Below are 12,653 nucleotides of genomic sequence, written 5' to 3'. Positions count from 1 at the left end.
CGGCATCGCAATGTCAATTGAGAGCGACCAGACGGAAATTTGATGACCAGTCTGGAATTGCTTCAGCAGAGAGAGACAGAGAAATGCCAGAAACAAGTTGCCGCATGCAAACATGTCTGAACTAAAGCAAGGAGGGTATGGAGCTGCTGCAGGAGGAGGTTCCCCGCCACATGTGCTCCGAGAGGCCAGCAGGGCATCACCATCAGCATCTTTCCGCGGGCAAATCAAGGTGAGTCAACAGGTTACATGTCAATTGACCTGACATGACCTGAGTACGCACACAACTGTATAGTACATGTACGACTCATCCGACTTTTGTTCCCTTGGCCCAGCTAAATGCCAGCTAGACCAGCTTCTCTCACAATCCAGCCAATCCAGGCGTTCGTGCTAGTGGCGATATCGGCCATTCATCTGGTACCTGATTGGTCCGCGCCCCCCGATCCGCCCCCTCACCAGTGGCTCTTCTGGCCGTTCTGGTCTGGCGCCTCCGCGACTGGCCCGTGCTCCTGGCGACTGCCCTGCGCAGTACCGCAAGCCGCCCATATTTTCGCTGGGGGAAGGAGTCACCCTCACCCAATCTGCGCGGCACCTACCCCACACCCACGCCGGTCCCACCCCGGCCACCGGCCGTCCGACTTACTGTGATATTTTTTCCCGGGTCCCCTCTGCCTCTGCCTCTGCCTCTGTCTCTTTTTAGCGAAACAGACTTTTGACTCTTCACCTCTTTTTTCCCTTCGCCTCCCGGGTTGTTCCTCGTCATATATCTCCCTCTCCGCTTCTCGTCGGGCTCTCAATTGATTCTGCTCCTGAATCGTTGACCTCCTAGACCCCATCTCCCCTCTACCCTTTGAGCCCTCCTCGAGCCTCGTGGCTCCTCGACTCACCGAGCTCCAGCTCCTCCTCACAACCGTTCGCGATGCTCCGAACACGCCAGGCCGCAAAGGCCATCCGGGCTGTCGCCCACACCCGATCATTCACCAACACATCCGCCATCGCCGCTATCCAGGCTCCCAAGAAGATCACCACCGGTCAACGGAATCAGACTACTTCTGCTCCTGCGTGAGTCGCCAATTCCTGATTGCGCTGTTGCGATTGCCCCTCGTGTCCTGTTTGCCACTAGGACTGGGGTAATATTACCCCAATGCGCACATCGAGTTTCCACCTATTACAATATGCATATACTAACATTGCGACTACAGACCAGCTCGCGATATTCCCAGCCCAGCTTTCAATGCCGAGAAGAACCAGAGCCATGTGCAACCCCTCGTCAACCCCCGGAAGAATGACATGGATGAGTCGTATGCTACCTACACCGTCCCTACATATCCCGAACGCAGTCTCACTAGGTTATAACAGGTTCATTGGAAAGACTGGTGGTGAAATCTTCCACGAGATGATGCTGCGCCATGGCGTGAAACACATCTGTGCGTGTAACCACTTCCAGACACCGCACATAGTACTGACATAAGTCACAGTTGGATACCCCGGTGGCGCTATTCTCCCCGTCTTCGATGCCATCTACAACTCAAAACACTTCGACTTCATCCTCCCCCGCCATGAGCAAGGCGCTGGCCACATGGCTGAGGGTTACGCCCGCGCTTCTGGCAAGCCCGGCGTTGTCCTCGTCACCTCTGGCCCTGGTGCTACCAACGTCATCACTCCTATGCAGGATGCTCTGTCCGACGGAACACCCATGGTTGTTTTCACCGGTCAGGTCGTCACCTCTGCCATTGGCAGTGACGCTTTCCAGGAGGCCGATGTCGTCGGTATCTCTCGAGCCTGCACCAAGTGGAACGTGATGGTCAAGAATGTCGCCGAGCTTCCCCGACGTATTAACGAGGCCTTTGAGATTGCCACCAGCGGACGCCCTGGCCCTGTCCTCGTCGATCTCCCCAAGGATGTCACCGCTGGTGTCCTCCGGAGAGCTATCCCCACCGAGACCGCTCTGCCTTCTCTGCCCAGCGCTGCTTCCCGCGCCGCTATGGAGGTGAGCAAGAAGCAGCTTGAGGCTTCCCTGAAGCGCGTGAGCAAGCTTGTCAACATTGCCAAAAAGCCCATCATCTATGCTGGTCAGGGTATCATCCTCTCCGAGGGCGGCCCCGAGCTGCTGAAGGAGCTGGCTGACAAGTGCTCCATCCCCGTCACCACCACCCTCCAGGGTCTGGGTGCCTACGACGAGCTCGATGAGAAGTCTCTACACATGCTCGGCATGCACGGTGCTGCCTATGCCAACATGGCCATGCAGGAGGCTGATCTCATCATTGCTCTGGGTGCCCGATTCGACGACCGTGTCACTCTCAGCATCGCCAAGTTCGCCCCTGGCGCCAAGGCTGCTGCTGCTGAGGGCCGTGGTGGTATTGTCCACTTCGAGATTATGCCCAAGAACATCAACAAGGTCGTCCAGGCCACCGAGGCCATTGAGGGCGATGTTGCTACCAACCTGAAGCAGCTCATGCCCTTCGTTGATGCCAAGACCATGGAGGACCGAAAGGAGTGGTTCGGCAAGATCAACGAGTGGAAGAAGAAGTGGCCTCTGTCCGACTACGAGCGGGCTGAGCGCCAGGGTCTGATCAAGCCCCAGACTCTGATTGAGGAGCTTAGCAAGCTCACAGAGGACCGCAAGGATCAGACCTACATCTCCACCGGTGTCGGCCAGCACCAGATGTGGACTGCCCAGCACTTCCGATGGAGACACCCCCGATCCATGATCACCTCTGGTGGTCTGGGTACCATGGGTTACGGCCTGCCTGCTGCAATTGGCGCCAAGGTTGCCCAGCCTGATGCTCTCGTCATTGACATTGACGGTGATGCTTCCTTCAACATGACCCTGACTGAGCTCTCGACGGCTGCTCAGTTCAACATTGGCGTCAAGGTCATTGTCCTGAACAACGAGGAGCAGGGAATGGTGACACAATGGCAGAACATCTTCTACGAGGACCGATATGCCCACACCCACCAGACCAACCCCGACTTCATCAAGCTCGCCGAGGCCATGCATATCCAGAGCCGTCGCGTGTCCAAGCCCGACGAGGTTGTGGATGCCCTGAAGTGGCTGATCAACACTGATGGCCCTGCTCTGCTGGAGGTCATCACCGACAAGAAGGTGCCTGTCCTGCCCATGGTGCCTGTCGGATCCGGTCTGCACGAGTTCCTTGTCTTTGACGGAAGTAAGTTATACTGATATCATATTAAGACCAAATAGATGCTAACAATCTCACAGCCAAGGAGAAGAAGAGACGCGAGCTGATGCGAGAGCGCACCTGTGGTCTGCACGGTTAAGACCCTAGGTTCCCATCAGGCTTCAATCCCGCCTGATCAGCAGCCGCCACCTATCTGATACCATATTCCCTCATGTCCTTTTTTTATTCATTTCGTTCTGCTTGCGGAGTTTAGCTGCTTTGCCGGCGGGCAAGCCTACTTGGGTTCTACGAGGATCGACGCCAAAAAAGACCAAAAGTTGGGAAGGCTGGATTACACAGGGAAGAGGATATACATGTGCAAGACAAGACGAGGCACATGACGCACTGGAGCGTGCGACAAAGAGAGGGGGAAAAGACAGCAGCAGAGAAGCATTGCACGCCAAGGGCCAGGAGGGCCGTGTTGTATATACCACGTAATGAATGCTGTGCACGACTCCATATTTGGTTCATTTTACCGGTGTGCTTTTACGGGTTGTGACGAAAGGCTACACTCTGTGACTCACCCATCCTTAGCCGAGAGACTCATGTGGTAGCTCACAGCTTCGACCCCAGATTCACATGAATCGCCTTGCTCTGGGTATACGCATCCAGCGCATACTGTCCAAGTTCCCTCCCGATTCCTGACGACTTATAGCCGCCGAATGGAATGCCAAAGTGCGAGTCTCCCGACGAATTGATCCACACCATTCCCGCCTGAAGTCTGCGAGCGACCGTATGAGCCCTCGCGACCTTCTCAGTGAAGAGGGCGGCTGCTAGGCCGTACGAGGTGTCATTCGCTTTGGCGACGACTTCATCGACGGTGCGGAACTTGGCGATTGCGACGACGGGACCAAAGATCTCGTCGCGAACGATGGCCATGTCTTCGGTGGTCTAAGCAGGTTAGCCATCGTCTACAATAAAAGGCTTCATGTAAACTTGCATCAGCGAAAACAGTGGGCTCAAGATAGTAGCCCTTTGACCCCGTCTTTGCGCCGCCGTACAGGAGACGTGCGCCCGAAGACTTGCCCTAGTCGATGTATGAGAGAATCTTTTCGTACTGGGTGCGCGACACCTGGGGACCTTGCCAGGTATCCTTACCAAAGGGATCGCCAATCTTTTGGTTCTCCTTTGTCACTTCTACGAAGCGCTTGAGGAAGTCTTCGTAGATGTTCTCGTGGACGTAAATCCTTGAGGTTGAGGTGCAGACCTGGGGTTGTTAGCTTTGGTGGATGATGAATGGGGTGGGTGATGGACTTGTCCCATGTTGTCCATGATGCCGACGTGACACCATTTCACAGCCTGCTCTAAATCCGCATCCTCAAAAACGATGCTAGGACTCTTTCCGCCGCACTCAAGAGTAATATTCTTGAGGTTATTAGCCGCCGCTTTCATGATGGCCCTACCTGTCGCCGTGCTTCCCGTGAAAGCGATCTTGTCAACGCCCATATGGCCTGCGAGCGCTTTACCCGCCACGGAGCCTAGGCCCGGGATAATATTGACGACGCCTGGAGGGAGGCCGGCTTCGATGACGAGGTTGCCAAAGTACATTGCCGAGAGGGGAGTTTGCTCGGCGGGTTTGAGGACGACGGTGTTGCCGCATGCTAGGGCTGGGGCGACTTTCCAGGCTAGCATCATGAAGGGGAAGTTCCTGGGCCGGTCAATATCTCATATTTCTTAGCGATAGTTATTGGAATGACTACCATGGGATGATTTGACCGCATACTCCCAAAGGTTCTTGGAGCACGTATGCAAGCTTCGCCGGCGAAGTCTCAATCGTTCGGCCGGTGATCTTATCAGCGGCACCAGCATAGTACCGAAAGACGTTGTAGGATTCATCAAGGTCACCTTCAAGCGCCGCGGTATACGTCTACCAATTGTAAGCTCATAACTCTTTTCTTTTGTCAATTGAGAGTTCATACCTTGCCATTGTCAAATGCATCAATGCTGGCAAGAAGCTTGCGATCACGATCAATCAGCTCAGCAATCTTGTACAAGATAGCACCGCGATCGACGGCCGCAAGCTCCGACCATTCACCTTCAAAAGCACGACGAGCTGCATCTACAGCTTTGTCGACGTCCTTTTCTGAGGCGCCCTTGATAGTGGTGATTTTCTCATCGGTTCTTTGTCTTGATCAGCAAAGATCGAGAGATGGAGGTGAGTGACGCACGCTGGGTTGTACACGGTAAAGTCATCGCCCGTCGCATCGACAAACTTGTTGTCGATGAAGAGGCCGGTGGGCTGCTTGTACTTGAGCCCGTTGGGCAGAGAGATTTCGACGGTTGAAGCCATCGTTCATCGGGTCTACCTGTGTGTGAAAGGAAGAGTCTTCCCCGCTTCCACGGGCGCCTCTTTGTGAGGGAGGCTGATAAGACATTCTGACGTAGAGGTGTGTGACGGAGCGGGGGTTGCACGAAATGTCTCTTGGTAACTACAGTGCTGATAGGTTGAGAGGATGTTTAGGTCTACTTCCATCCTCTGCTGTAGGATTGCACCTCATCTTGTACTTTACTCAATGTCTTAATAATCTCTTCTATATTGTAAATCTCTTCAACCTATCATTCACACGAGTATGCCAGTTATTCAACGCCTACCTATACCTGCAACGCGCGAGAAGACGCCCCCTTCAGTCCAGTTGCTCTACACTGTGATACCTTCACCCCTTCAGCTCCTCAATTAGCCCCAAAATCTCGAAGTAGCTGTTCTATTTCCCTTGCCTCTGTCTCCCCAAAAACTCCATCGCCAACTGCAACCGCCAGAAGCATCAGGGACGTGAGGCTCGTATCGGTGAGCCGGTTGACATCCTCGGTAGCCTAGACTCAAGCAAACATCCGCAACGTTGCAAGATCAAAGTCGTAACACGCAAAGTGTAACGGCGTCCCTCCTACATAGAGGAGCTTCTGTCGGCTTCTCTCTTGAACTGCGTGGACGCCGGCGCCCGTGCTCAAAAGAGACTTCAGAAAGTCGGCTCGACGCCACGCAAAGTACTGCTTCTTCTTGCACTGCCACTGTGTAGATGGCGCTGTAACGAACAGGCTCGCGGCGAACCCTCCCAAAAGAGTCATGCCGTCTGAGTCGCGATGCTGTAGACAAATTGAAAAATTTCACATATCATGGCTTGAGCTACTATTTTATAGATGGCGCAGTTTTTCATCTCCCATAAGGTATTCATGTCGGCACCGTTGCACGGTAATAGCTAAGTAGCTTCGGAGTTGCGGCGTTTTAGACCCTCTAGACCCTCTTCGTGCCTACCTCAGGCCCACTGGGACCGTCGAGTAGTCTCGGAGAGTCTCTGACATTGCCTCTCGTGCCTCATGGAAGTCAATATTGCGGTCCTTGGATGGGCAGTCCAGGACGTAGTCGTGGGCCGTCCTCCCACGTCTATCCCTGAGAGTTCGGTCTGCTCCATGATCTAGAAGTGCCCTGGAAAGTCCCCGAAGTTCGTTCTTGGCGTCTTCACTGCAGTACTGATATTCAAACAGCCCTTTTGCAGCCAAATGCAATGCAGTCCGCCCCTCGTGGTCCTGCGCGTTGACGTTAATCCGCGCCTTTCCAACGAGGAATGCAACAACCCGTGATGATTGCTCACTACTAAAATACAGTCCACCTCTGGAAATTATAGAGTGAAGAGTTGTTTCATTCGCATTGTTGACGGCGCGGAAATTGTAGCCCAGCGCAAAGAGGGTTTCCAACATTCTCAACGACTTGGCTCCAGCGAAATAATAAAGCGACGCGGCATGAAAGAGTGTGTCCCCATTGTCGTCCACGGCGTTGATGTTTACTTGCAATTCTTCAACAAGAAAGCTGAAAGTGTCGGAGCGCAATTGAAATCCCCCGCAAGCAGCTTTGAGGAGCATCATGTGATTGCCTGTCGAAGCCTTGTGCCGTTGGATCAGCCTCTGCGCAAGATGGACATTACCCCAATTAATGGCAATGGCCAGTGGTGTCCACCCCCAAGCTTTGAGTGTGGCATTGACGTTGAACTTGTACTTCTCAATCATTTCATCGCAAAGAGCCTCGTTCCCGGATTTCACAGCCCAACATAGCAGGTCCCCGCCATCCTGTTGCGACACCTGGTTTTGAATCATTCCTTGGCCCTTCTTCGTTTTAGCCAATTGACGAAAGATGCCCATGTGTCCGCTCTGCACGGCATATTCAAAGGGGGTTTTGGAGAACTCCCCCCCAGTTGGCTTGATCGGATCCGCTCCGCGGTCCAGGAGCAGTGACACAACTCGTTGATGGCCCCCGGCGGTTGCCAAGTGAAGTGGAGTCAGTTTTCCCCCTAGCCATCCCTTGAATGTTTTGCCGACTGCCAGTTGTATTTGCAGCCGAGAAAGGATCAATTTTCCATCAAGAACATGTTCTGCAAGGTGGTATAGCCCCAAATAGCAGGCAAGATGTAAAAGTGGCATTCCAATTTGGTAGGAGCCGAACCGACGCCTGTAGCGTAGCACATGATCCCTGATGCGAGATTTCTTGACAAACCACTCCTTGTTTTCTCTGATGAGCACAAGAGTTGACGCCTTGTCCAGTTGTCTCATGTGGTCAGACCAGCACAACGCAGCATAAGATTCGAGTGGCGAGTACTCCTCCAATAACTCATGATCAGGCACTTGCTGGATGAGGTGTTGAAGCAAACGTCGGCAAATGGATGGGTGGCCTTGATTCCCGCCCATATGACATCTCATCATCCCAGGATGTGATGACTTTGAAAGCATGAAGTCCTTTGCACTTTGGTGAACGAAACCAATAACGGTCACTCGCGGCAGCGATCCAATGTTCTCGTCGTTCCAAATGCGACATAAGCCAAGGTATCTGTTATCGTCCATCTCAGTGAATTGAAGTAGGTGGCCGCAGGCTTCAATGTAGCTCTTGCACACGTCTTCTTGATTCATGAATTCTGTGCCCTCGATCTGAAGCGCCTCACAAAGCTCTGAGACCGACAATGGCACCTCGGCTAGGGTGATCCAGGTCAGCAATTTGGTTACCACTGCCTGATCTTCAGGTTTGATTTGATCCAATATTCGTTCATATACTGCGCCGAGACCGCGAGGAAGCTGATGCAAGGAAGATTCAATCTCCCAGGCCGATTTCTTATTGAGATCTGCAACCATGAAGCTGACCCAGAGGAATGTGCCTTCAGCACGGTCGTGAAAAACAGTCTCAATGTGTTTAAGAAAGTCGGCGTCTTGGATGCCCTTTCTCGCGCTGAGGGCCGAGACCTGGTCTTGAATATACAACTCAATATCGTGACTCTCATCGTCTAGCTGAACATGATCGAAGGTTCGCAGTGCCTCAGAAAGACATGCAGGATGTCGCCTGCTCAGAACAACGAGTTTGACATTGTGTCCTGCCCTCTTGTCCGGGTTAAATAGCTCCTTGAGTTTGCATAACAGCGGTTCCAGAGAAGCTTCGGAACACTCATCAAGCGCATCAAGTACACAGTAGATTGATGTACCGATCAGGGCTGAAATCATTGCTTGAAAGATGGTCCATAAGCTCTCAAAAGAAGATTCGGAGAACAGCCCGCTTTGTTGGACTTTCCAATGCCCCATCAGAAGTGACAGTAATCTTCCATGGCGTTGAATGAGCTGGTACATAAGGCCACGGAGAACATTGACTGCTGTGTTTCTTGTCGATACTTTGTTGTCGCAGAAGAAATAGATGAGGGTACAGCCAGACGAGACGACCTTGGCCTCCAGATGCTGAGTCAAAAAGATCGAAACGAATGTTTTCCCCTTTCCAGGAGGGCCAGATATCCAGAGAAGGCTCGGTTCGGATGTGTTTTCCCAGGTTTTGTATCCTTCGATTGAGATGATCCATTCGCAAGTTCCGGCGGTCCTCTTGCCTTTGGCAGTGATTATGGCGTTCCGGTCACTTGTCGGATCAGTGACAAACAATGCCCGAAGGCAACGCTCCTCTTCGGTGCTAGTCTGGGTAGGTCTCTGGCCAATCTTTTCAAGCACTTGGTCCAGTTGAGACAACTGCTGGTGGTTTGCGTGCCTGTTCTGTGTCAGCCGTGTGCCCACTACTCTGTCGACCTAACCCCCTTTACCTATCTTTAGTTCATAGGCAGGTTAGGCTTGGGCTTATAATTAGGGTGGAGTTAGGATTATAGGTAGGTAGGAATAACATACGAGTTGACTATCTGGATTTGCAGGGTGAGCGTGCTCTTCAAGCGTTCGAGTTGTGTAAACAAGTCTCGGATGTCTGACTCCTTGGCGAGACCCCCAATGGCCATCCACGTTTTTCGACTGACAGGCTCTGAGTCGTGGAAATCGAATCGATCGAAAATGGTACATAGGCTGGTGCTCACGGATGTGCAGCTTTGGATAGTCTTGATGATGGCCAGGTCACTCCCGAGGGCCGGAGTCTCATGGATAGAACTGTCAAGAGCCGGGGAGCGTTTGATCTCTTCCACGAGGGTCTGAAGCTGTTCAAGCTCTGACCTCCAAACTCGCACCTCTTCGGGCCCGTCTTGCACCTTTTCGTACACCTTCTTACATTGTTAGTATTGTCTACAATGACGAGTCCACCAGTACCTTCTTGCATAATCGAATAATCTTGACGGTTTGTTCAGTGAATTGCGTTGTGGCTGTTGCGATGGCCAGGGCGTCTGCCATCTTGTCGTGCTTGGGTACCCTTGGCTTCGAGCCGCTTGTCGTGATGCGGTTGGGCGCAGGACCAAAGATCACGTGCGTATGGGTTCGCTCGGCGCTTTTTGTTGCTTTGATCGGCGCGATGATGGACAGCTAAGGATGAGGATGAACTCTGTTAAAAAGGCTGCATGAGGGCAGGGCGCGGGGGCCTCAGAGCAACTCAACAGAAATAATGCAGAGGTAGGATGAGGACGAGCAGGTTAGAAGAAAGGACGAAAGATGATGGAGGGGGCGGAGCCGGGTTTATGTGTTTGAAATCAGGCTGCCCGTGGCAGCCACGACCTGCAGCCGAGGCCTCAGCCCCCAACATGTTGGTGGCAGGATCGGGTCGCCTTGCGGGCGAACCAGGCCTACGCCAGACGCCCTTACCTAACTACACAATGAATATATGGCCATTCTAGGCTTTCATGAGGGAAAATTATCTCAAGCATTTTATTTTTAGAAGAGAACATGACTTATGTATGATCCATTTATTTATATTCTTCCCAAATGTTAGAGTAAGGTAATGAATGCTAGGCATTGGATCGAGATAGCATCACAGATAAGGTGGGATACTGTTGACTCGAGAATAGTCAACCCATTTTTCGAGGCCCTGTGCAATGTAACTCGCTCACAACTTGACTTGGCGAAAGTATATTTACAGGAGCAGCAATCACAAGACCCATTGAAATAGGGCTCGAGAAACTCATGGTAGTATGGGGAGGGCTGAAAGGGGGCTAGGTACAAGAGCAGTCTTCCCATCTCGAGATCATTGTGAGTACAACTAGAACTACTATTTGTCGACTGATAACTCTTCCAATGTCTTCTACTAAAATCCAACAAGGCCATGTTACTACCTCATTCTTAACTCCACCAATCATGTCCTAGGACGGAACCCAAGATCCACCAACAATGGTATATAAGACGGCGCTAGTCTCTGACAAACAAGTTACTCTTTGCCAATTGCAACTTTGTATCCAAATAACCGCAACCATGGCAGCCGCTTCTACTGCGCAGCCACTGCTGCGAATCGGCACCCGAAGGTCTAACCTGGCCATGGTCCAGGCCGAGGGAATTCGTGACAGTCTGCAAAACATTGCGCCCGACCGCACCTTTGAGATCGAGGCTCTGAAGACACTGGGCGACAAGGACAAGTCTACGGCGCTGTATAGCTTTGGGGCTAAGAACTTGTGGACAACTGAGCTGGAGGAGAAACTTACTTCTGGCGAGATCGACGTCGTTGTTCATTGTCTCAAAGGTATATCAACCATTCCTTCGTAGTGAGTGACGCTAAACTCCTGCTAGATATGCCAACCAAGCTGCCCGACACTTGCGATCTGACAGCCATCCCCCTACGGGATGACCCCCGTGATGCCCTCATCGTCAAGGCTGGCCTGGCATGCAACAGCCTTAAGACACTACCTGAGGGTGCTGTAGTTGGCACATCATCGGTGCGACGCTCAGCACAACTTCGACGCCTCTACCCTCACCTGCGCTTTGCCAACCTACGCGGCAACGTCGAAACTCGCCTGGCCAAGGTGGACGACCCCGAGAGTGAGTATACCTGCATGATCATGTCTGCATGCGGCCTGCAGCGAGTTGGTCTCGGACATCGCATCACTCAGTATCTGGGCTCCAAGGACGGGGGGATTTACCACGCAGTTGGCCAGGGAGCTCTCGGACTAGAGATTCGCAAGGGAGACACAAAGACTCTAGAACTTATCAACCGATTGGTCGATCAAAAGTCCACTCGGGCATGTCTTGCGGAGCGTGCCCTCCTACGCACCCTTGAAGGCGGCTGCACCGTTCCCATTGGCGTCGAGACGGAGTGGGTTGACGAGTCGCAACTTCTCCTGAGAATGAGAGCAATCGTTGTGAGTCTTGACGGTTCTCAGAGCGTTCAAGACACGATGGATGCAACAGTGCAGAATGACGATGAGGCCACGGCACTGGGGCGGGATCTGGCCGCGAGACTGGCGAAAGGAGGTGCAAGTGAAATCCTCAAAGAGATTAACGCCAATCGACCACCCAAGGACTAAAGTGGTCTAAGGGTTAGATAGAACCAGATCCTGTCCCATAACGAGTCTTTGAATGCAGATACATGCATCGGCATGTTGCTGGAGTCGAGGTGGTGTTGTCAAAGCTCTTATTGTACTATATTATATAACAAATCATCCCTCTGAATAGACAAAAACACAATGTACTCCAAGTTATGCCTTATACCATACTCCAGCAACTTGACCACCGACCAATCCGGCCACTTTAGATCCTCTTCGTACCTGCTATATATATCTTAACCCCCTTTCTATGTCCTAACTTGCGTTACTATTTAGTAGATAGCATAGTCTTCTTTCTCCTATTAGGTATTCATACTGGCAGCGTGCCATAGCAATAGATTGGTAGCTTCAGAGATGTAGAGTTTTTGGTTCTCATGAGTATGGGAGGGGAGTTGGCTGAGTAGCGCCAGCGGAGTGTTGCCTTCAGAGTCTGGTTCGTTTGGATCGGCTCCGAGGTACAGAAGACGCTCTAGAAGACGGAGACCGATCACTGCATTGGTGCCTATATCGAAGAAGCTGTATCCCCTGGTGAAGAGAAGGTGGATGGCCTGCCTCGTGACTGGGGCTTGGCCATTTGAGATTGGCACGCCTGCCAACCGATCAAGCAAGAACGTGAATACTCGTTCAATGACTTCTGGAAAATCGTTCTCGCAGCTCAAGAAAATTGGAGTAGCATGGAGCTTTTTCGGTGGACGTCAGGGCTTGCTCCGTGATCGACAAGACTGGAGGCCATTGAGAGATACCGGTCAGCATCTTGGACTTCGTATCCGATTGGAGCATC

General features: G+C 52.3%; 4 protein-coding genes across 4 annotated transcripts; 2 read left to right on the top strand and 2 right to left on the bottom strand.

Annotated features, from left to right (window-relative positions):
- Positions 1–916: 916 nt before the first annotated feature.
- Positions 917–3,279, top strand: NCS54_00787100 (Acetolactate synthase; the record flags this gene model as incomplete). Its single annotated transcript, XM_053153276.1, has 5 exons — positions 917–1,059; positions 1,200–1,298; positions 1,357–1,424; positions 1,476–3,167; positions 3,221–3,279. The coding sequence occupies 5 exons, from the start codon at positions 917–919 to the stop codon at positions 3,277–3,279; spliced, it is 2,061 nt and encodes a 686-aa protein (XP_053009251.1).
- A 455-nt stretch (positions 3,280–3,734) lies between these two features.
- Positions 3,735–5,469, bottom strand: NCS54_00787000 (Hypothetical protein; the record flags this gene model as incomplete). Its single annotated transcript, XM_053153275.1, has 7 exons — positions 3,735–4,070; positions 4,120–4,206; positions 4,252–4,386; positions 4,434–4,827; positions 4,880–5,046; positions 5,099–5,300; positions 5,348–5,469. The coding sequence occupies 7 exons, from the start codon at positions 5,467–5,469 to the stop codon at positions 3,735–3,737; spliced, it is 1,443 nt and encodes a 480-aa protein (XP_053009250.1).
- Positions 5,470–6,425: 956 nt separating this feature from the next.
- On the bottom strand, positions 6,426–9,800 carry NCS54_00786900 (NACHT domain-containing protein; the record flags this gene model as incomplete). The annotated part of the gene is made up of 3 exons (XM_053153274.1): positions 6,426–9,180; positions 9,315–9,676; positions 9,720–9,800. The coding sequence occupies 3 exons, from the start codon at positions 9,798–9,800 to the stop codon at positions 6,426–6,428; spliced, it is 3,198 nt and encodes a 1,065-aa protein (XP_053009249.1).
- A 1,008-nt stretch (positions 9,801–10,808) lies between these two features.
- Positions 10,809–11,854, top strand: NCS54_00786800 (Porphobilinogen deaminase; the record flags this gene model as incomplete). The annotated part of the gene is made up of 2 exons (XM_053153273.1): positions 10,809–11,073; positions 11,121–11,854. 2 exons carry the CDS (start codon positions 10,809–10,811, stop codon positions 11,852–11,854), a joined length of 999 nt encoding a protein of 332 aa, XP_053009248.1.
- Positions 11,855–12,653: the final 799 nt, after the last annotated feature.

The sequence above is a fragment of the Fusarium falciforme genome, chromosome 6 (assembly GCF_026873545.1).
Source record: "Fusarium falciforme chromosome 6, complete sequence".
Classification (NCBI taxonomy): Eukaryota; Fungi; Ascomycota; class Sordariomycetes; order Hypocreales; family Nectriaceae; genus Fusarium; species Fusarium falciforme.
Note: the sequence above shows the minus strand (reverse complement) of the source record. Positions and strands in the feature narration are given on the sequence as shown.